This window comes from Aristolochia californica, unplaced genomic scaffold, assembly GCF_029961685.1.
Source record: "Aristolochia californica isolate CCGP_79_NKW_82.1479 unplaced genomic scaffold, dmAriCali1.0.hap1 SCAF_6, whole genome shotgun sequence".
Classification (NCBI taxonomy): Eukaryota; Viridiplantae; Streptophyta; class Magnoliopsida; order Piperales; family Aristolochiaceae; genus Aristolochia; species Aristolochia californica.
In genome coordinates this window covers 3,608,545-3,630,843 of record NW_027182257.1, presented here as the reverse complement: position 1 = coordinate 3,630,843, position 22,299 = coordinate 3,608,545, and the positions used below count along the sequence as shown (strand labels likewise).

At 39.4% G+C, this 22,299-nt stretch overlaps 2 protein-coding genes across 2 annotated transcripts; both read left to right on the top strand.

The window, feature by feature from the left end:
* Positions 1-2,677: 2,677 nt before the first annotated feature.
* On the top strand, positions 2,678-6,528 carry LOC137934908 (nitrate regulatory gene2 protein-like). Its single transcript, XM_068779492.1, has 4 exons — positions 2,678-3,670; positions 3,775-3,959; positions 4,716-4,939; positions 5,350-6,528. The coding sequence occupies exons 1-4, from the start codon at positions 2,710-2,712 to the stop codon at positions 6,146-6,148; spliced, it is 2,169 nt and encodes a 722-aa protein (XP_068635593.1). The 5' UTR covers positions 2,678-2,709; the 3' UTR covers positions 6,149-6,528.
* A 4,010-nt stretch (positions 6,529-10,538) lies between these two features.
* Positions 10,539-15,865, top strand: LOC137934347 (bifunctional pinoresinol-lariciresinol reductase 2-like). Its single transcript, XM_068778630.1, has 6 exons — positions 10,539-10,628; positions 13,828-14,031; positions 14,198-14,441; positions 14,531-14,734; positions 14,817-14,921; positions 15,411-15,865. Exons 1-6 carry the CDS (start codon positions 10,539-10,541, stop codon positions 15,863-15,865), a joined length of 1,302 nt encoding a protein of 433 aa, XP_068634731.1.
* Positions 15,866-22,299: the final 6,434 nt, after the last annotated feature.

The following is a 22,299-nucleotide window of genomic DNA, read 5'->3' as shown; positions in this document are numbered from 1 at the left end:
ATTTTTATAAAATATTTTATATTTATTTTCCTCATTTTCACTTTAATTATAATTTTAATTCATTTTTAAAATTTTAAATATATTTTTTAATTTTTTATTTTTTTTCCTTCACTCTTTTCCTCGTCCTGCTATTTGTTTCCTTTTTCCTTTTGTCTTTCAAGTCTTATTTATTTTTCTTTTCCTTTTTCTCTCTCCTTCTTTTTTTCATTTTCCTTTTTTCCTTTTTTTTCTTCCCTTATTTTTTATTTATATTTTTATAAAAAAATTTATATTTATTTCCTCATTTTTCACATTAATTATAATTTTAATTCATTTTAAATTTTAAAATATATTTTTTATTTTTTATTTTTTATTTTTTTGCTTCACTCTTCTCCTCTTCTTGCTATTTGTTTCCTTTTTCCTTTTGTCCTTCAACTCTTATTTATTTTTCATTTCCTTTTTCCATGTCTTCCATTTTTTTCATTTTTCTTTTTTCCTTTTTCTCCCATTTTCCTTTTTTTATTCCCTTATTTTTTATTTATATTATATAAAATAGTTTATATTTATTTTCCTCATCTGTTACTTTAATTATAATTTTAATTCATTTTAAAATTTTAAGTATATATTCAAATTTTTAATATTTTTCTTTCACTCTTCTCCTCTTCTTGCTATTTGTTTCATTTTTCTTTATATTTTTATTAAATATTTTATATTTATTTCCTCATTTTTCACATTATAATTTTAATTTATTTTAAAATTTTAGATATATATTTTTATTTTTTATTTTTTCATTGTGGACTAACCCCCAGATGTTATACCAGTATGGCAAAGATGGAAGTGGCAAGACAGGAACTAGTGGCAAACTGATGGACTAACTTCTGAAATTCAATCATAAACAGATCTGATTCTTGACTATTTCGAGAGGAAATCCTAGATTCTCAAATGACCTGATGTACCCATTCAAGTTTGCCGAATTTATCCCAACACTTCTCTAACATATGATTAGTTCTACTACAATGTATACATGGTTGTAGGGGCTGTCCCCTTCTTCCTCTGCCTCTTCCTACTTGATTCTTGCCTCTACCTCTCTGATATCCTCCTCGGCCTCTACTTGACTCTATACTTGTGTTAAGGCAGTCGATGAATCCCCTTTTGGAGTAGTCTTAGAGGGTTGAATAGCTACAAGTTCTGACCTCAATAAGGCAGCTCAAGTCTCCTCAAACTGAGTAGTGGTGCTGGCCTGTAATTGGGCCAGAACTGAATCAAACTTTGGACCCAAGATATTAAGTAAACTAACCGCTTTGAGAGTCTCCCTTTGCTTATCCAGCTGCTGTTGTTGATCAAGAACAATTGGATGATATAAAAGAAGCTCTTGCCACATACTATCCACATTCCCAATCTCAACAAGTGGCTTATGACCTCTTTTTGTAGTAAATGCTTGCACATAAAGATCAAAGGTTCGAAACACATTACCAGATTGAAGAAATCTCTTCTCCATCAATTTAGATCAATAACCCTCCAAATACCAATCTGGGATGCAACAGGATTGAACGACTTGAGTTATTTGACGAATTTGAAGAGTGGCACATGATGCAGGTACCTTCCTAAACCCCCAGATTATAGCCTGGAATAACCCCACAGGAATCATGAATCATGAATCAGTGATACAAACCTTGGGGCAGTTGGAATCCATTGCCACAAACTCTTGTACCAGAATCCACTCCCTCATCTTCTCCATTTCTCTATTTCTCTCTTTTTGGGTGTGATGCTCCCTCATCCTGTGGGTCCATTCTGGCACCTGCCGGGACGTGGATTGGTCCCTGCTAGATTCCAAAAGGCAATTGATCTATGAGCTAGCTGGTTGGCAAAAACGGTGAGAAAAGGCTAGAGAGAAAAAAACAGAAAAAAAAGGGATTGAGGGTCCCCGGAGTCGGAATCCAGGGAAATTTTCCTTTTCCCATATCCCCTCCTCGATTTGTTTGTTTGTCTTTTCATTTTTATGTTTTGCTTACGTACTAATTTGCCTCTGCCATTGCTTCATTTTCTCGTCTCCTGCGAGTCTCAATCATGGAAACTTGAAACTGTGTGATGAACCTCTTCTGGGATCTCCCCTGACGTGAATCATGATGACTCCTTATCATGGCTTCTTAGTTCTTTCTTGTTCTCTTCTTTGAGTGATAGGTGGGATTGTTATTTTATTAAAAAAGGAATATTTTTGGCCTTTCCTCTGCTTTCTCACGGGTCCGATGTCAGCCATTTCTTTTTCCCAATTAAAGGGATACCCAAAGCGAGCTTTCTTCGGGTTTTTAACTTTTGTCTCAGAACATTCGCATCTTTCGATCGGAGCAAAGGCATGGTTTCCGCCGGAAGTTTTTGAAAATTCGTTTGAATTGGTGGTGGAGCAAGCTTTCTGGGCAGAAACGAGAAAAGGAAAAAGAATTGGTAAGAAAGGGAGAATTGAAAAGGTTTCAAGAGTACGTAAGGTGTGAACTGTGTAGAGAACAAAAAGAGGAAAAAGTATGGTTTGTTTAATGGCAGGGAGATGTCCAATGTTGCGTTAAAGTGAATTTTATTTGACTGATGGAGAAAGAGAAAAGATAGCCATAACGCGATGGGACAGTGAGAGAGAAAGAGAGAGGGAGAGGAGAGGAGTATAAGGTAGCTCTGTGCAGTTTACTCGTCTCTCTCTCGCTCTCTCTCTAAAATCCAAACACTCGCCACCAGCGTTCAATGGGCTGCACCGCCTCCAAGCTCGACAATGAGGACACCGTCCGCCGTTGCAAGGAGCGGCGACGCTTCATGAAACAGGCGGTCTACTCCAGACACCACCTCGCCGCCGCCCACTCTGACTATCTCCGATCACTCCATCTCACTGCCTCCGCCCTCTCCGACTTCGCCAAAGGTGAGCCTCTCGCCATCTCCGGCCAGCCTCCCCCCGTGTTTTTGAACCGTCAGCCTTCCTCCGTCTCATCGGCTGCCAACCCAGCTCCGCCTACGCCGCCACCTCCTCCTCCGCCTCCGCCGCCGCATTTCTTTCCTTCCGCTTCCCCCACTATTGCTAGCTCCAAACTCCCCCACATCCTTTCCGAATCTAGCCCCTCCCCTCCCAAAAAGACTTACCGCAAGTACCCTTCCTTCCCTTCAAATTCCACCTACGCTTCTACGCCTTCTCAGGCTTCTTCCGTCTGGAACTGGGAAAATTTCTACCCTCCTTCCCCGCCGGGGTCTGACTTTTTCCCGCGAAACAAGGAGGAACATAACGATGACGACGATGACGAAGAGGAGGAGACTGAGAGGGAGGAGGTTCAGTGCAGCGATTGGGGCGATCACGATCACGATAGGTTCAGCAGCACCAGCTCCGATTCGAAATCCGACGACGACGCCGACGTGGAGTCCAAGTCGGAAGCGGCGACGCGGTCGAATTTCGGATCTGAAGTCGAAAGCCAGCACATCCCCGCCGCTTTCCCGCCAATGTCGGGGAATTTCCGACGCCCGGAGAAGTCCGAGGCGGGATCTTCCGTCACCGCCGACATGGGGGATTTAAAAGTTGTCGTTTTCCATCGGGATCTGGCGGAAATCGTTGCCGCCATCGAAGAAAATTTCCAGAAAGCGGCGGCTGCGGGCGAACCCGTCTCCGATCTTCTCGAAACAAGTCGCGCCCAATTCGACCGAAGTTTCCGACAATTAAAGAGTAAGAAGAGAAAACCACAACTTCCAAATTCCTCCCCACTCCAATCATTCTCAACGTTTCTGAACTTCGTTTCTTGTTTGTTTCTGCTCATTGGACGATCACAGAGACGGTCTACCATTCGAGCAGCATCTTGAGCAACTTGTCTTCAAACTGGACATCGAAGCCGCCCCTCGAGATACGGTACAAACTCGATACCGATTCGCTGGGCGTTTCGGACGGCCCGAAAAGCCATTGCTCGACGCTGGAGCGGTTACTCGCGTGGGAGAAGAAGCTCTACGAGGAAGTCAAGGTACTCTTCATTACTCGAGTCTTATCTCACCAGCTTTTACTTCCACCGCACCGGCCCACACCGCTGCGCTGTCGGACGGCGGAGTCCTTGAATGACGTAAATACCCTCCTGCAATCGCAAAATAAATCTTCCGAATGTTACGATATTGCCCCGAGGTTACCGGGTCGTTGCAGGTCGCCTCCAGGTTATTGTGGACGCTCCACGAGCTCCCTCGTCAAAATTTGACGGTCTGGTGAGTCTGGTTGTTCTTGTCGTTTTACCAGCAGTAAAGGATTTGCGGTGGCAGGGCTGTTTTTAGTGGGAACTGAGGACACGGATGTGAGTGAGTGCGACGGGTCACCCGGTTTCAGTTATTTCCCATCCTCCCCTTCTGATTCGGTCGTTTCTGATTAACTTTTGTCTTCGTACCTATTCTTGGAGAAATTCATGGCGGGATGATTTTCTTTTGTCATCTGGGGATATACGAATTTCCAAATGTTGCATTCAGCTGAACAGGGCTTGCGATCTCTTTGTAATCTCCCCGCTGATGTTATCTAATACGTACCAGTCAGCCATCCCTACACGAAGAAGATGCTTAAAATCCCCGGCGCTAGTACGGTGAAACGAGTTCATCACCTTCTTCTTGGGCGGAAGCCCACTCCCATTTTGGTTAACTTCTGCAAACAGTAAAAGTATTCTCTTTGTGTCAATGAAATCGTAGCTTCACACAAATTCTAGGATTGGACTGAGATATGAATGCATCTGTGGAATTCGCAGGCAAGAGAGGGAGTGAAGATTGAGCACGAGAAGAAGCTTTCATCGTTGCAGAGCCAGGAGTACAGAGGACATGAAGTAGCAAAATTGGACAAGACCAAGGCTTCAATAAAGAGGTTGCAGTCACTTATAGTGGTCACATCTGAGGCTGTATCCGCCACTTCATCGGCTATTACAAAAGTCAGAGACAATGAAATGGCACCACAGCTTGTTGAACTTTGTTGTGGGTAATACATCTGGCTACTCTTTAAATCTCACTCTCATTCTGCTGGTAGTGCATCAGCCCCTTTTCTCTCTAATTGGTTAATAAAATGACTTTTGAGTAGCCTTTGCTTAATTGGTTTACTGTGAGAATTAGTGGTAGAATGTAAGAGTAATTGATGCATCATTGCTTCTGCTTAAAGATGGCAATTTAGAATTTTCTGCCAGATTGTCTCGAGTGTTTCACATAGGACATGAATTTATTTCTTGGAAAGAAAATGATGTGAACACTGGTTATGAAAGATTAAATGCAATGGCCTCAGCTAGGCCTAGATGATCCTGTCACTTCCTTTAGTGACCAATAAATTATTCAGTTAGTTCTGTGATTGATTCAAATGTAATCTTGAATGCTAAAAAACCATTATTCTTGTTGCAGGCTGATGCGGATGTGGCGATCCATGAACCAGTTCCATGAGGTTCAGAATGAAATTGTCCAACAGGTAAGTTTTCTAGTCAACAGATCCATAGCTGGCGAGTCTACCTCAGATCTCCATCGTCAAGCAACTCATCACCTTGAATCTGCCGTATCAGAGTGGCACTCTAGCTTCTGCCGCCTTATAAATTACCTACGTGAGTATGTCAGGTCCATCCATGGGTGGCTCAAGCATAGCCTCGTTAGTGTTGGGGAGCACAATCCTGACAGAGACACCCCCGTTGTCACAAGAGTTGCCTCTGACCTGTATACTTTCTGTGATGAGTGGAAACAAGCTCTTGACCGTGTCCCTGATACTGTTGCCTCTGAATCTATCAAGAGCTTTGTTAGGGTAGTTCATGCAATAGCAGAAAAGCAGGCAGAAGAGGTCAAGATCAAGAAGAGGACAGAGAGTGCCGCAAAGGAACTCGAGAAGAAATCAATGGCATTGAGGCATATTGAGAAAAAGTTTTACCAGTCGTATTCAATGGTGGGTATTGGAGTTCCTGACCCAGGACCTGATAATGGACAAGTATTTGATGCACGGGATCCACTTGCAGAGAAGAAGGAAGAACTTACAGTCTGTAGGAGGAAGGTAGAAGATGAGATGGCAAGGCATGCCAAGGCAGTGGAGGTGACGCGTGCCATGACTCTAAACAACATACAAACGGGCTTGCCTGGGGTGTTCCAGGCATTGACTGGCTTCTCTGGTGTTTTTGCAGAGGCACTTGAGGGATTGTGCAGGCGAGCAGGCTGTTTTTAATTTAAGTAAGCGGTCAAATGCATTTGGCTCGATCTGGTTGGTGAAGCCCCAAGGTTCTGGGTTCCAAGAGATGAGGCAATTCTTGTTTGAGGACATTCAAACAGTTGCAAGTAACTGAAGGGATGCATGAATCATCTTCCATCATATCTATTCTCTTTGCCATTGTTGAAAGTAAAGAAGTATTGATCAGGGACAAAGTTTTTTTTTTTCTCATCTGTACATACGAATTTTGTTTTCTTCTTCTTATTTTCCCCTTTCTCCGAGAGGGTGGGTGGCCATTATCTCTGTACATGGAATTGAACGAAGGTTGTCGCTGGGTTGTTTGTGAAGCGCATGTATAAACTCCATTGTTCTAAATTGAATCTGTTGAGTCTTTGTCATCTCCTGAAGACAGGCAGAGGCCAGAGGTTAATCCTCCGACCGGTCGGTGGCTGCGTATTGAGTCGTATGATCTGATCTGTTTCTGACTCGCCGGAGTGAATTAATTAAATTTTCTTTTCAGGTTTCTTTGGCTTTCCGACGGCAATGGTGTCTTATCAATGGCTCGGTCCCCAAAAAAAACACGCTTGGGAATCAATTGGAAATGGACCATTCTGTGTCTTCTTCTTGTACAGTTATCCGTCTCTGAGTTCTGTAAAGAAACGGACATCCGTTAGAGCGACGAACGAGACGGATGATTAGAAACGCGAAAAGGGAACGAATAAACCCTGTTCTGCTGCGGCTACGGTTTCTTATTCAATGGTCGATGAAAAGCGAAGCACCCTTTTTCTCCCTCGTTCGCTGCTACCAGCTGGAAGAAACCCCACAGAACAGACAGTAGTGTACGTCTTACTGTTCTTGCTAGTGCTGCTGATGATGACGACGACGATCCCTCGATCCGATGCTATGGTTGTTGGATGGAGATATCCATTCCTACCCAGTACAGCTACAATATCATCTCACACTGGGTACTGTTTACTACTTGCTCTCAAATTTGGGCTTATCTTAAAAGAGCGACGTTACAGAGCGAAAGGGGGATTACTTTAAATGGAATTACCAGCCGTGAAAAAAGCGAAACAGGAAGGATTCAAAAGCCCTGCTAAAAGGATCGTACATTCGTTTTCCCGATTAAACAATGCACCGTTTGTCTTTTATTTGATCACAGGTTCGTTTGTAGAATGTGTAGAATGTCAGTACTCTTCTCTTTCAAGCTGTCCCTTGCCTCGGATCTGGTGGATTTTTATTTAATCAAATATTTGGATTGTCCGGCAGCGCATTCGCCGCTTTATAAAGGATCCGAGATGTTCGGGAACCTGCCGGAAGTCATCATTGGACGGACGCATATAAGGTTGGAAGTCTGCAACTAAACAGCTCCATTTAAAATGAAAAAAAAAAAAAAATGAAACTGAACCATTCGTAATTGAACAGCTACGATCTAACTACCAGAGAAGTTTTTTCAACTTTGCTTGCGTGCTATAAAAAAGCTCATTCCATCTTCGTCAAAAGTTTGCACTCTTGGGATACTACAATCTGAACTGCTTCCACACGCATAGAAAGCTGATGGAATACCTTTTATACTTGATAAAGCAATCGCGTCTTCTTCTTCATCTTCTTTCTCCGTCTCTTCCCACCTGCTCTTTCCTTCTTTTGCCTCCCTGTTTTTATGCCCCCCCCTAGAGATGCATGTTATATCCTTTTTTCCTTTCTTTTTAGTTAAGAACTGGTCACTCATCCCTCATACCTCCACCTTGTCTACTATGGTTAATTTTCTTGTAATTTCTTATGATGGCATAAACGTAAGAAAACTAATAATTTTATTGTACTATCCAATTTTTTTACTTAATATCATAAATACCAAACTTTGACCGATCAAATGCACGTGTATACAGTTAAAGGTAACACATAAGTTTTGACTACCTAAATGGTGACACATCATCATGCCACATCAGCACATGACTTTAACAACATATCATCTGTCACGTCTTTGGGAAGCCACATCGTCGTGCCATGTGATTGAATAAATATTTAAAAAATAATTTAAGAATTTTTAAATTAAATATTTTATTAAAAATATTTATTTTCTAAAAAATGTAAATATTTTTTTAAAAATAACTAATTGTTTTTAAATATAAGGTATAAAAGGTGTACCTATAAATTAGATTTTTAAACTTTAAAATAATTCTATTAAAAATATTTAAATAGATAATAAAAGGTATTGAATAGCTAAGAATAAAAAATTTAATTAATTAAAATACGAATTTTGTATTATGTTATTATAAAAAATAAGGTAGAACATTTGTACCAACAAATAAGAATTTTAAAAAATAAATTATTTTTTATTAAATATTTTATTAAATTAAATAATAACTAAATAAAAATAATTACATTAAGGTATTAAGGTATTAAGTAAAATAAGATATTAATTATATTAAAAATATTTTTTAAATAATTTATAATTAATTTTATATTTTTATTATATTAAAGTGAATGTAATGAAACGAAATGTGTAAGATTTTTTAAAACCAGACATTAATGTTTTTAAAATGATTTTTAATTACAAAATAACCTAAATCAATCATGAAAAGAAAATGGGAGAAAAAGGGTACACTCACATGGAGGGCTTATGTGGCAGTTGATGACGTGGTAGGACGACGTGACATCCTGCATGTAGGGTGACTTAGCTTCCCGATGACGTGGTGGGTGACATATCGTTAGACTCTTCGGGTGTTGATGTGGTGTTATGATGTGGCACCACGTAAGCAGTCATAGCTTACGTATCACTTTTGGTTTTACACATGTGTAATTGACCAGTCAAAGTTGAAAATTTGATTATTTATGTTATTATTTTAAAAAAAATTGGGTAGAACAATAAAATTCCCTAAAAAAAATCCAACAAAACTATTTTCTAGTAGAAATTTTTGGTAAAAAAAAAAATTCTTCCTGTCATTTTATATTTCTATAATGGCACAAACGATCTAAAGAACTGTCATTATTTTTATATACTTAAGTGCAAGCAACATATAAGTACATATTTGGTCCTATATATTATGTTACATATACAACTGCCTTGAGTATCTTTTTTTAAATTTTTTAATAAAAACTAGATATTTTTTAATTTTCATACAACTGATTAGTGGATAAGATCAATGCTAATAATTTAACTATAGATCACTTCATAGTTACAATTTGATAGATAATGATTCCTTCATCGTTAGGTTTATATTGGGTGACGGAAGAAAAAAAAAATATCGACAACTATGGCTTAGTTTCTTCTATGGTTGGATCTCGCATTTATCAAATTATAGGGTAAAATTGAAACCCACTTGTTCTAAAAAGGGGATTCCCATTGGTGCTTTTGTTAATTGGTTGTATTTCAGCTCATTTCTAGCCCTAATCTTGGTTTGTTACCATATTACATTTTTTTTCTTGAAAAGGTAAATTAGTTATATATCACTAGAATACTACATGAATATTTGCATATTTTTTAGTTAAAATTAATACCTAAAAATAGCTATAATTCCACCAAAAATACTGGGTTCACTTACTATTATATTTTGTTAATTATCTTTAACGAATGATGCAAAAAGATCAAAGTGCCTCTAATTAGTGATGTTTATGTCTGATCGATCAATGTGTCACTCATTTAATGTCATGTAATTGAACAATCGCAAACTATTTTAGTACAAATTTCTTATGTAGATTCCTAGAGGCCTCATATTAAAGTGATTGGGTTACTTTTATAAACGCAATTTGATCTTTTTATAAAGTTAGAAAAATTTAATAAAACCTATGATATAGATTCATAGTGCTTTTTTAATATCCTTTGAAATGTTCTTGTTTAATGTCATTCAATAAGACTTCCACTTGTTGGCATCTTTATGTTGTTTTGCTTCACTGTTTCAAGAAGGTCAGTTGAGTTTAGGTCAGGAAATTTTTAAATTAAAGAAAAACAAAAAAAACAAGAAAAGACAACCATCCAGATTGTTGCCAGCAACTCCTGGTTTCACCCTCAAGACCAGATCAACATCCATGGCCTCAACCAGCATCTTCATAGTTTTCAAGGAGATAAAAACATTCTTCAAAGTCCTTACAAAACTAGATTTATAACACAGGCAAAACCCAGCATCTTTGTCTCTCATCTTTCCTTCTCATCTGAGTTCTGAGACTAAAATAGAAGACAAAATACTATTCCATCTTTCAGAGATTAAATGAGTAGACTATAGATTGGGTGAATAATGTTGGTTAGGATGGAACTAGTCTTCATTCTACAAACAGAAGAAAAGTTGAATGAAGCCAGCAGGGGTAGGTGAGGACTGGTTCCATTAAAGACTACACAAGTCATAGGGAAGGCAGAGAAGAGATGGCCGAGGGAAGTAGTAGTAGAGTGCTTATCATCGGCGAAATCGGCCATATGGGGCGGGGGATGGTGAGGGCTAGCCTGGCCATGGGACATCCCATCTATGTTCTGTTCAGGAATGAGAACCTTTATGACATAGAGAAGGTGGAAATGTTGGAAATATAACCGACGCTCTCTCTCCCAAAGAAATTTTAACGCTCTCAGACAACAAGCTCTCTGAACTTTTCTCTTATTTCTGGATTCTAGATTACATAGTTTACGGTCCTATTTATAGACATGTAGATTTAATCAGCACCGCATACACCTTTCATCTTTGTCGAACATTTTTACTGGTTTTGCCAACTTCCTTGCTAGCGTATTGTTCTTGTCGATCTCCTTTGCCAACTTACTTGCCAGCGCATGGTTCTTGCCGACCTCTCTTGTTGACCTCGATTGTGCCAGCACACTGAAAATTCGAAGCTTCTTTTTGCTAGGTTTCATGGATCAAGGTTATGTTCCAACACTCCCCCTTAAACTTGATCCTGTAACTCCAAGTAGAGTCCTTAATCTTATGAAGTTTTCACTTGTCAATGGCTTGGTAAAAATATCTGCAGCTTAATCTTGTGACTTCACATATTCAGCTTGCACATCCTTTCTTGCAATGCACTCCCGTATATAGTGGTAGCAAATGTTGATGTGCTTGCTTCGATCATGGAATACTGGATTCTTTGCTAGAGCAATGACTGACTTGTTGTCGACATAGATTTTGGTAGGCTCTTCTTGTATTAAGCCTATTTCTTTCAATAGATTTCTGAGCCAAATAGCATGACAAACACTTGAAGTAGCTGCAACATATTCTGCTTCACAAGTCGACAATGTGACAATTTGTTGTTTCTTTGACATCTATGTGAAGGCGGTATTTCCCATGAAAAATACAAATCCAGTAGTACTCCTTCGGGTATCTATGTCTCCACCCCAATCGCTATCGCTATCGCTATATCCAATAAGCTTGTAATTTTTAAAAACTGAATAAAATAAGCCTAAGTTCATAGTACTTTTTAAATAACGAAGAATATTCTTTGCGGCCTGGAAATGGGTGGTTGTTGGAGATTCCATGTAGTGGTTGACCAGTCCAACTACATAAAGAATATCCGGCCTTGTACAGGTTAGATAACGTAGACTGCCTATCAAACTTTTGAAAAAGGTTGGATCTACATTTTCTCCTTCTTCAAGCTTTGACATCTTGATTCCGTATTCCATCGGTGTGTTGGTTGACTTGCAATTTTCCATCTTGAACTTTTTCAAGAGTTCTTTTGCATAGCCTTTCTGTGAAATAAAAATTCCATCTTCTTCTTGTTTCACATTGATGCCAAGATAATACGTCATGAGCCCGATATCTGACATCTCAAATTCTTTGGCCATTTCTTTCTTGAAGTCATGAAACAGGTTTGGATTATTACCTGTAAAGATCAAATCATCCACGTATAGGCACATAATCAGCACATCCTCTTTGATCTTGATATAGAAGGCATACTTGTATGGACATTTTGTATAACCATGCTCTTGGAAATACTTGTCAATCCGGCTATTCCATGTTCTTGGTGCTTGTTTTAGCCAGTAAAGAACCTTCTTTAACTTCAAAACTTTGTCTTCATTTCCCTTCTCTTTATACCCTAAAGGTTGCTCGATGTAAACTTCTTCTTCTAGAACTCCATTTAGGAATACAAACTTTACATCCATTTGATGAATTTTCCATTTGTTTTGAGCTGCAAGAGAAATGATTAGTCTTATAGTTTCTAAACGGGCAACAGGAGCAAATACCTCATCATAGTCAATGCCGACTCTCTGGCTGTATCCTTTTGCTACTAATCTTGCCTTGTGTTTTTCGACATCTCCCTTGGCATTTCTCTTTGTCTTGTACACCCATTTAACACCAACGGGTTTATGCCCTTTAGGGAGTGGAACGAGTTCCCAAGTATTGTTCTTCTCGATAGCCATAATTTCTTCATCCATGGCATTTTGCCATTTCTTTGCTTGAGTAGCTTCTTGGAAGCTTACTGGTTCACAATCAGAAAAAAGACAGAAAAGAGTGAGATTACCAGATATCTAGATTTCTTCATATATTTCTTGAAGACTTCGTATCCGTGGCGCGATTCTTTGGCTCCCACGTGAATGTGACGAAGGTTACTCATCTTCGGGTGTAATTGCAGTAGATGGAGTCATTGGCTCTAGTTTCATTTTTCCATTCTGTTCGACCGATATTGGTCCATCTTCAGATGGAGGGGAGATTTGAAGTCACTGTTATGAGATCTAAAATCTCATAATCCTTCTTCGTCAAACACCACGTCTCGACAGATTACTGTCTTCTTACTGTCTGAATTATACAACTTATAGCCTGTGGAATGTTCATCAAAACCAATGAAGATAAAACTTTCATTTTTGTTATCAAGCTTGGTTCTTCTTTCATCTGGTATATGTGCATGAGCTATACTCCCAAAGACTCTTAAGCGGGAGATGCCAAGCTTTTTTTCCATTCCATGTTTCTTGTGGTGTTTTTTCCCCAAACACTTTTTGTTGAAGATCGTTTTGATAAGTAAACCGCACACGCCACAACTTCTGCCCAAAACTCTTTAGGTAATTTCTTGCTTTCAAGTATACTCCGAACTATATTGAGAATAGTTCAGTTCTTTCTTTCTGCCACTCTATTTTTTGGGGGAGATCTAGGAACTGTCAGTGGTCGACGAATTCCATTGACTTTGCAAAATTCCTAAAATTCTTTGGAAGTAAATTCTCCTCCTCGATTAGATCTCATGGCTTTGATTTCTTTACCACTTTCCTTCTCTACTGAAGCTTTGAATTTCTTGAAGACTTCAAACATTCTAATTTTTGTTTCAAGAAATATACCCATGTTTTTTCTTGAACAATCATCAATAAATAAAAGAAAGTAGTTGCTTTTACCTAAAGAGTTTGGCTTGATAGGTCCGCATACATCTGTGTAGATTAGCTCGAGTGGCTTCTTGGCTCTTGGCTCTAATACCACTGTTGGAAATATAATCGATGCTCTCTCTCCCAAAAAAATTTTACCGCTCTCGGACAACAAGCTCTCTGAACTTTTCTCTTATTTTTGGATTCTAGATTATATAGTTTACGGTCCTATTTATAGACATGTAGATTTAATCGGCACCGCATACACCTTTCATCTTTGCCGAGCATGTTTACTGGTTTTGTCGACTTCCTTGCCAGCGCATTGTTCTTGCCTACGTCCTTTGCCGACTTCCTTGCCAGCGCATGGTTCTTGCCGACCTCGATTGTGCCAGCATACTGAAAATCTGAAGCTTCTTTTTGTTGGGCTTTATGGATCAAGGTTATGTTCCAACAGGAAATGCTACTGGAATTCAAGCAAGAGGGTGCAATCCTCTTGCCAGGGTGTTTGGACGACAGAGCTAGTCTCATGGAAGTCGTCAAACAGGTTGACACCGTGATATCAGCTGTTGCCGGAAACCACCTCAGGGATACCATCTTGGAGCAGTTGAAGCTGGTGGATGTCATCAAAGAAGTTGGCAACATCCTGATGAGGAACTCTTTTCTTCTTTTGTTTGAATAGATTCATGCAGCAAATGGGGTTTGAGATTTGCAGCAAATACGAACTCGATAGAATTAACAGAAAACTTCAAAAAGTTTATAAGAATTTTAGGCATGTTTCTGCACTCTCTCATAATTGAGTCTTTTCTCGGCAGCGGTTTATACCTTCCAAGTTGGGAATGGACCCAGATAAGATGGTGGACTCACTCCCTCCCGACAACCAACTCTTCAAAGATAAGTGCAAGGTTCGACGAGCAATCGAAGCTGCCGGCATTCCACACACCTATGTCTCTGCAAATTGTTGCAATGGCTACTTCCTTGGCGGCCTTGGCCAGATTGGATCTCTGATCCCTTCACGCCTAGAATGTAGCCTCTATGGCGATGAAAATGTCAAATGTTAGCCTACATGATCTAGTTTTAAAGTTAACTGGTTCGCTTCATGAACAGACCTTTAATGGAGTTGAGTGACTTCTTTTTCTGAATAGTTGTGTGCAACGATGAGAAGGATATTGGTACTTACGTCGTGAAGACGATTGATGATCCATGTACCTTGAACAAGGCCATATTCATAAAACCCCCAGCCAATATACTATCACAAGGAGAGATCGTCCAAATTTGGGAAAAACTAATTGGACATGAATTGAAGAAGAGCAACATGACTGTAGAAGAATGCTTCAGAAGCATGGAAGGTGATCACTCTTCTCTCTCTTTCTTGCTTTGGGGTTTCTTGAACTGCATAGCAACATGTAAACAGATATGTTTTTGCAACAGGGAAGCCATTGGGGCTGCACTTGGCCATTGTTCACAATTATCACATATACTATGCGGCGTGCTTGACCAATTTTGAGTTGAGTGATGAGGAGGAAGCATCAAACTGTACCCAGATGTGAAGTATACTACTATTGAAGAATACATGAAGCGTTACGTTTGATTTATTTTCATAAAAAATTAAGGCACACAGAAATGAAGCCCATGATTGTCCTTTTGCTCTCTCTATCTCTCATTATATATATATCCAACATAAGCCCATGGGGGAGGAGTTTCATCTCTAAGGCCCAACATGTTTGGTACATCTTCATCTGCCAACAGGAGGGAAGTACGAACGGCTACGATGTCTCGTATATCCTCTTTCCGTTCCTTGTTTTCGACAGAAGCGAAACTGTGGGCTCCTTCTGACATCTCTAGGGACACGAGTCCGACCGACGCCGGAGCCGCCAACATGCAGAGCTCTGCCTGAGAAGGCCATAGGCACGTGCCTCGCCAACCTACGTACTTCTCCACGCGTCGTCGTCGTCTCTTTTATATAAGCCTTCGCTAATCCTCCCTTGTCAGTTCAAGTCTTCTATTGTTTTTCTGAATCTACAGCCACCGGCCGGAGAAGCATCGGCTTCTTATTTTCGCTTTTCCTGGGTTTTGTTCCAATGGCGGAGGGTCAGCAACAGCAGCAACAGCCCAAGTCGTACCAGGCCGTCAAGGCGGCGACCGCTGTCACCCTAGGTGGCTCCATGCTGGTGCTGTCGGGGCTCACGCTGGCAGGGACTGTGGTCGGAATCACGCTGATGACGCCGCTGCTGGTGATATTCAGCCCGGTGCTGGTACCGGCTGCCATCGCGGTTTGCCTCATCGGCGCTGGGTTTCTGTCGTCGGGGGGCTTCGGGGTGGCTGCGCTCTCGGTGCTGTCTTGGATATATAAGTACGTGACCGGGAAGCATCCGGTGGGGGCGGATCAGCTGGATCAGGTGCGGATGACTTTGGCAAGCAAGGCAAAGGAGATAAGGGAGCGAGCGGAGCACTATGGTCAGCAGATGACTACTACTTAAGCTCCGGAGATGGCGAACCAGAATCGGCTCTGGTTGGGGCGGCTCTTTTATTGGATGTGCATGCATTTGAATCTGTTTCTTCTTTTCTCAGTTTTTTTATTTAAAATTTGCAGATGGGTTTCTTGTTTCTGGTTTTATTTTCAGTTCTTCGTGAGAGTCTGTAATACTGCTTCGGTAATGTGTCTCTGTTGTTAACTGAGAGTTATTTAATGGCTTCTTTTCCCGGAAATTGTTCGCGAGTTTCAGAGGGAGGAAATTATGAAGAACAAATAGGCTAATCTGAGCAGAAAATCCGAAAATCGATTTACTTTCCCTTTTTTCTTCTGAACTCGAACTTGCCAGAACGAGTGTCGGGGGAAGTTTTTAAGATTGACCTTTTCGTAGAAAAATTAGGAAGAGTAAGTGTCTGCACAAACTTAAACAAATAATAATTACGAGTTAAAAATTAAATTATAAATTTAATTAATTATAAAATATAGAATATTCAAACAAAAAATGTTGTACTTTTATAATGTTTACTTTGACGATATTTTAATTATATTTAAGTAATTTAATATAGTATTAATAATGATAAATAAATATTTCACTGTAGTATAAAATAATAATATAATCATGAAGTAAAATAAAATTATTAGTTTAATTAATAATAAGAAATAAAAAATAAAAAGATTTGATAAAGGGTATTTAGGTTAATACTTTTAAGGGTATTTAGGTTAATACTCCTCTTATTGTGACCGTTATGGAAGCTAATGATGCTACCGTTGTCGCTTTGATTATCGATAGTTATACAACAGACAACATTTCTTCATCATCTCCACAGACAACATTTCTTCATTTCTTCATCATCTCCAGCACAACATTTCTTCATTTCTTCATCATCTCCAGCAACAAGAACACTCTTTTGGGAATTTACTTTTGACTTCTGTTGTTAGTTTAAAAAATGTGTTTGGTGTGATGATATCCTGTGGATTTAATGTCTGGTACAAGTTGTTATGATCCATTGGGAATTTACTTTTGACTTCTGTTCTTAGTTTAAAAAATGTGTTTGGTGTGATATCCTTTAATGTGGATTTAATGTCAGTGAGTCGAGTTACCAGAGATTTCAATTGTTCAGTAACCTTTTTCCCGCAGGTGAACAATGAGACAAATTTTATCATTTGTTGTATTAGCATTAGAGAAGCCAAAACCTCCACCTCCATTTGCAGCAACCACTTCTTGTCGTTCACCCGGTCATCAGGTTACCTTTTCTTTTCTATCGCCGATTGGGGCATTTATTTTTCTCTAGATTAGATTTTATGGCAAAATATTTGTTAGATTTCTCATTCCAGTCTAATAATGCTTGAAATGTTTGTACTTTTTCAAAACAAAGTAGACTTCCTTTTTTTGTTAGTTCAATTTTGTCTGTTAGACCTTTTGAATTAATTTATTGTCATATTAGAGGCCCCTGTAAAACTGCCTCTCTTTCTAGTGTGAAATATTTTTTGACTATTATAGGCGATTATTCTAGATTCACATGGGTATTTTTTATGCATCACAAAAGTGAAACAACATTTAATTGACAATTTTTTCTGTTTTGTCTAAACACAATTTCATGTTTCTATAGCCAACATTCGGATTATAATAGTGGAGAATTCTTTTCCATGCGAGATTTTTTTAAACAAAAATGGACCACTTACTAGAATTCTTATGTCAATACTCCCTAGCAAAATGGGGTTGTAGAACGCAAGCACTGCCATATTATTGAGTCAGCTAGAGCTTTTCGTTTTCAAGCCCACCTTCATTTACATTTTTGGCCAGAATGTGTTTCTAGTGTTGTTCATATAATTAATCATTTGCCCACATCACTCCTTTCTCGCCAAACTCCCTTTGAAAGGCTCTATGGCAAACTCCCTTTTTATTCCCATCTTCGAGTTTTTGGGTGTCTTACATTTACTACTGATGTGCACGTTCCCCATAAATTCGCTCCTCGAGCTAAACGCTGTATTTTTCTTGTTTATCTAGTTGGTCAGAAAGCTTATAAGCTATATGATCTTACCACTCATCAAATGTTCATTAACCGTGATGTTGTTTTTCATGAAACTATTTTCCTTATGAGTCCATTCCATCCACTCCCTCAAATTTAGTTCGGTGATTCCTCTTTCTGTACCCAATCCTTACCAACAATCATTACCACTGATTCCAGTTCCTCCTTCACCATCATCTGCTACTCCTAGAGGTGGTTGTTAGAGTGGTTTTGTCCACTCTTGTAGGCGATAGCTTTCTGCACCTAACAGATCAGTCTTTTGGGTGTATCGGCTAGTCGTTGTCATGGTATCAGAGCTGAGCACGCCACGTCCCGCGTTCGAATCTTGTGAGAGGCGGTCAAGAATGGGCGGGGTGGGTGTCAGAGTGGTTCCGTCCACTCTTGTAAGCGGTAGATTTTCGCACCTAACAGATCAGTCTGTTGGTTGTATTGGCTAGCCGCTATCATGGTATCAGAGATGGGTATGCCACGTCCCACGTTCGAATCCCGTGAAAAGCGGTCAAGAATGGACGGGGTGGGTGCCAGAGTGGTTCTGTCCACTCTTGTAGGCGGTAGCTTTCCGCACATCGGTCTTTTGGGTGTATTGGCTAGCCGCTGTTATGGTATCAAAGCTGGGCATGCCACGCCCCGCGTTCGAATCCCGTGAGAGGCGGTCAAAAATGGGCGGGGTGGGTGTCAGAGTGTTTTCGTCCACTCTTGTAAGCAGTAGCTTTACGCACCTAACAAATCGGTCTATTGGGTTGTATTGGCTAGCCGTTATCATAGTATTATATCTGGGCACGCTACGTCCCGCGTTTGAATCCCGAGATAGGCGGTCAAAATGATAGCGGATAGCCAATACTACCCAACAGACCGATCTGTTAGGTGTGGAAAACAACCGCCTACAAGAGTGGACGAAACCACTCTGACACCCACCCCACCCATTCTTGATCGCCTCTCACGGGATTCAAACGCGGGACATGGCATGCCCAGCTATGATATCATGACAACGACTAGCCAATACACCCAAAAGACCGATCTGTTATGTGCGAAAAGCTACCACCGACAAGAGTGGACGAAACCACTCTGACACCCACCCCGACCATTCTTGACCGCCTTTAACGGGATTCGAACGCGGGATGTGGCGTGCTTAGCTCTGATACCATGACAACAACTAACCAATATAACCCAACAGATCGATCTGTTAGGTGCGGAAAGCTACCACTTACAAGTGTGGATGGAACCACTCTAACTTCGAATCAAGTCGCCTCGCGAGTGGCTCGAGTTCGGCTCAATACCGACTCGGTTCAATTCGTTATCTCTCGAGCTCAAGATCCGAAATTGGCTTATTTAAATTAACTAGTCGAGCTCGACCAGAGCCAGGTTCGGCTAGCCGGCTCGTGAGCAAACTCGTTAATTTAATGAGAGACGATTCGGGAATCGGGGGGATTTGGAAAATTTTTGAGAGTCTGTCGGGACTGGAAGAGAGTCGCGTCGCGGGACTCTCTTCCAGTCTGTCTCTGTGAATCTCCCATACTTCTCTGCCATTTCCCATGCTTCTCTGCCATTTCTATGCCGTTTCAGCATGATTTTCTTGCATAAGTCGTTGTCCGTCGGCGGGGATTCTTGGGAAATGGGGGGTTTTGGTCTTCAAAACCCTCATTCTCCCTCTCCCTCTTCGATTCCTCACTCTCTGTCAAAGACTTCAATTTTTTCATCTACGATTTCTTCCTCTGCGATTTCTTCTTCTTCCTCTTCGATTTCTTCATCTGAAGTTCTTCCTTGCCGATGAGACCAAAGAGACGGTCTGACGGGAGGTAAGATTTTTATTTAATGTTCTATTTTTTTTCTTCGCCGACCTAACCCTACAAAATCTCTAACTCTCGCTTCATTTCAGCAGTGCTCCTTCATTCTTGGAAAAGTTTTGGAGATTTCCCCGAACGGCAAACACTCTCTGTTTCTATAAGTGTTGATTTTTTTTTTTCATTTTTATCTTTTGTACGTTTTCTTCCTCTGCGATTTCGGTGTTGATTCGAGCAAAACACAACAATGATCTTTCAATCAATATTTGAATGATTTGATTTTGATGTTGTTTGTATTTCGAAACTCGAATACACATGATGGTAAATTTTTCCAACCGAACTCTTCCTATTCCTAAATATAATATTTGATTTCGATGAACCCGCTCTAACCATAATTATGGATATTACAATGAGGAGCAACCAACCCCTTTTTTTTATTTGTTTTTTCCTCTTAACTATTCAAAGAGGAAGTACTACTATTTCCCCATTATATTTTGGTCTAATACCACTGTGAGTGTGGCCCATAGAATAAAACAGGTGGACGTATATGGAACAACCATAATAATTAAATTGTTGTTCACCAAAACAAAAATCTTTTTTATGCATATGGAACTCAACCCAATTTTGTTATGTTAGACTTGTAACAAGTCTAGTAAGTATGTATTCATCATACATATCAGAACAGAACATTTCTGAATACAGTACAAAAATTTTATTTTTAAACCCAATATTTCATTGAATTGATACGTTAGATACAGACAGATGTAAATTATGTCTCTTTTTTGCAATCGATTTTTATCCTTCCTCTTTTATCTTCTTCCTCTTCGATTTCTTCATCTGAAGTTCTTCCTTGTCGACAAGACGAAAGCGACGGTCCGACGGGAGGTAAAAAATTTTATTTAATGCTACCAGCTACATGATTTTTCATGTTTTTCTCATCATGGTAATTTTAATATTTTAAACGACATTAAGTAACTAATAATGGAAAAGTATTTTTTTTATCTGATAATAACTAATTTTATTTTTTTTATTTTGTCATAGGTGGAGATTTTGCTCATGCAGGGACGTATATTATTTTTCTAGCATGAAGACAAACAACTATAGTTTGTAAATTTATAATGGATTTATAGTTTTTATTTGGGTGATTGTAAATTGATAGTGATATTTCATTTAATTTTGTTGTGTTTGATTATTGTATGGAGTTTATTCATAATGTTATGCAGTGTATGGAGTGTAAGAACAATTTCATGGAGTGTTTATGGAATGTATAGACAATTTTATGGAGTGTTTATGGAGTGTTTATGCAGGTATTATATATATAGATTATGCCTAATTTTAAGTAGAGGTCATGCCAAATTTTATACAGGTATTATATACTTAGATTATGCCCAATTTTAAGTAGAGGTCATGCCCAATCTTACACATGTATATATATATATAGGTTATGCCCAATTTTATGTAAAATGTATACATAATTTTATATACAATTTATTTGATATATATTTTTTGAAAAATTTTAAATGTATGTTGAAGCTCGAGCTCGGCTCGAACTCCGTTAAAATTTTTGGGCTCGAGCTCGATAACAATTTTAGGCTTGAGACTAGGCTCGGCTCGATGCCACCCCTAGCTACTCCTTTCGAACCTATTTTATGTCGTTCCCAGTGTCCTCATAACCCTCCCTCGGCTTTAAGTGACTATGTTTGCAACCAAGTGACGTCTCACGACCATCTATCGCCTTTGTCATCAAGTCCACAAAAAGGAATGCGTTATCCTCTTAGCAATTTTGTCTTTTATCATCGTTACTCACCACAACATTACTTTTATATTGCTGTTGCCAGTCAAGATATTGAGCCTACATCTTATATGGAAGCAACTTCTTATTCCCATTGGCAAGAAGCAATACAATCTGAATTGGCCGCTTTAAAAGCCAACTAGACTTTGTCCCTCACTTCTCTTCCTCCTGTTAAGAAACCCATCGATTGTCGTTGGGTTTATAAAATCAAACGACACTCGGATGGTACTATTAAGCGTTCCAAAGTTTGTTTGGTTGCGAAAGGTTACATATAAGTAGAAGATATAGATTACCATGACACTTTTTCTCCCAGTGCTAAAATGGTTACTATTCGTTGTTTATTGGCTTTAGCAGCCGCCCAAAATTGGTCTCTTCACTAACTTGATATCAACAATGCTTTTCTTCATGGTGATCTCCATGAAGAAATTTATATGTCTCCACCTCTTGGTCTTTGGTGACAGGGAGAAAATCTTGTGTGCTACCTTCACAAGTCATTATATGGCTTAAAACAAGCTTCCCGACAATGATTTGCCAAATTTTCTACAACTATCCAAGGTGTTGGATTTGTTCAATCCAAAGCAAATTATTCGTTATTCACATATCAAAAAGGAAAATCTTTTACAACTCTGCTGATATATGGTGATGACATTCTTATTCGGGTAATGATGTCAATGCCATATTAGGTCTCAAGAAATGTTTGCATAACCATTTTCGGATTAAAAATTTGGGTGATTTGAAGTATTTTTTGGGCATCGAAGTTTCTCGGTCAAAGAAAGGTATTTCCATCTCGCAATGAAAATATACTTTGGAATTTTTAAAAGATGGTGGATTTTTGGGT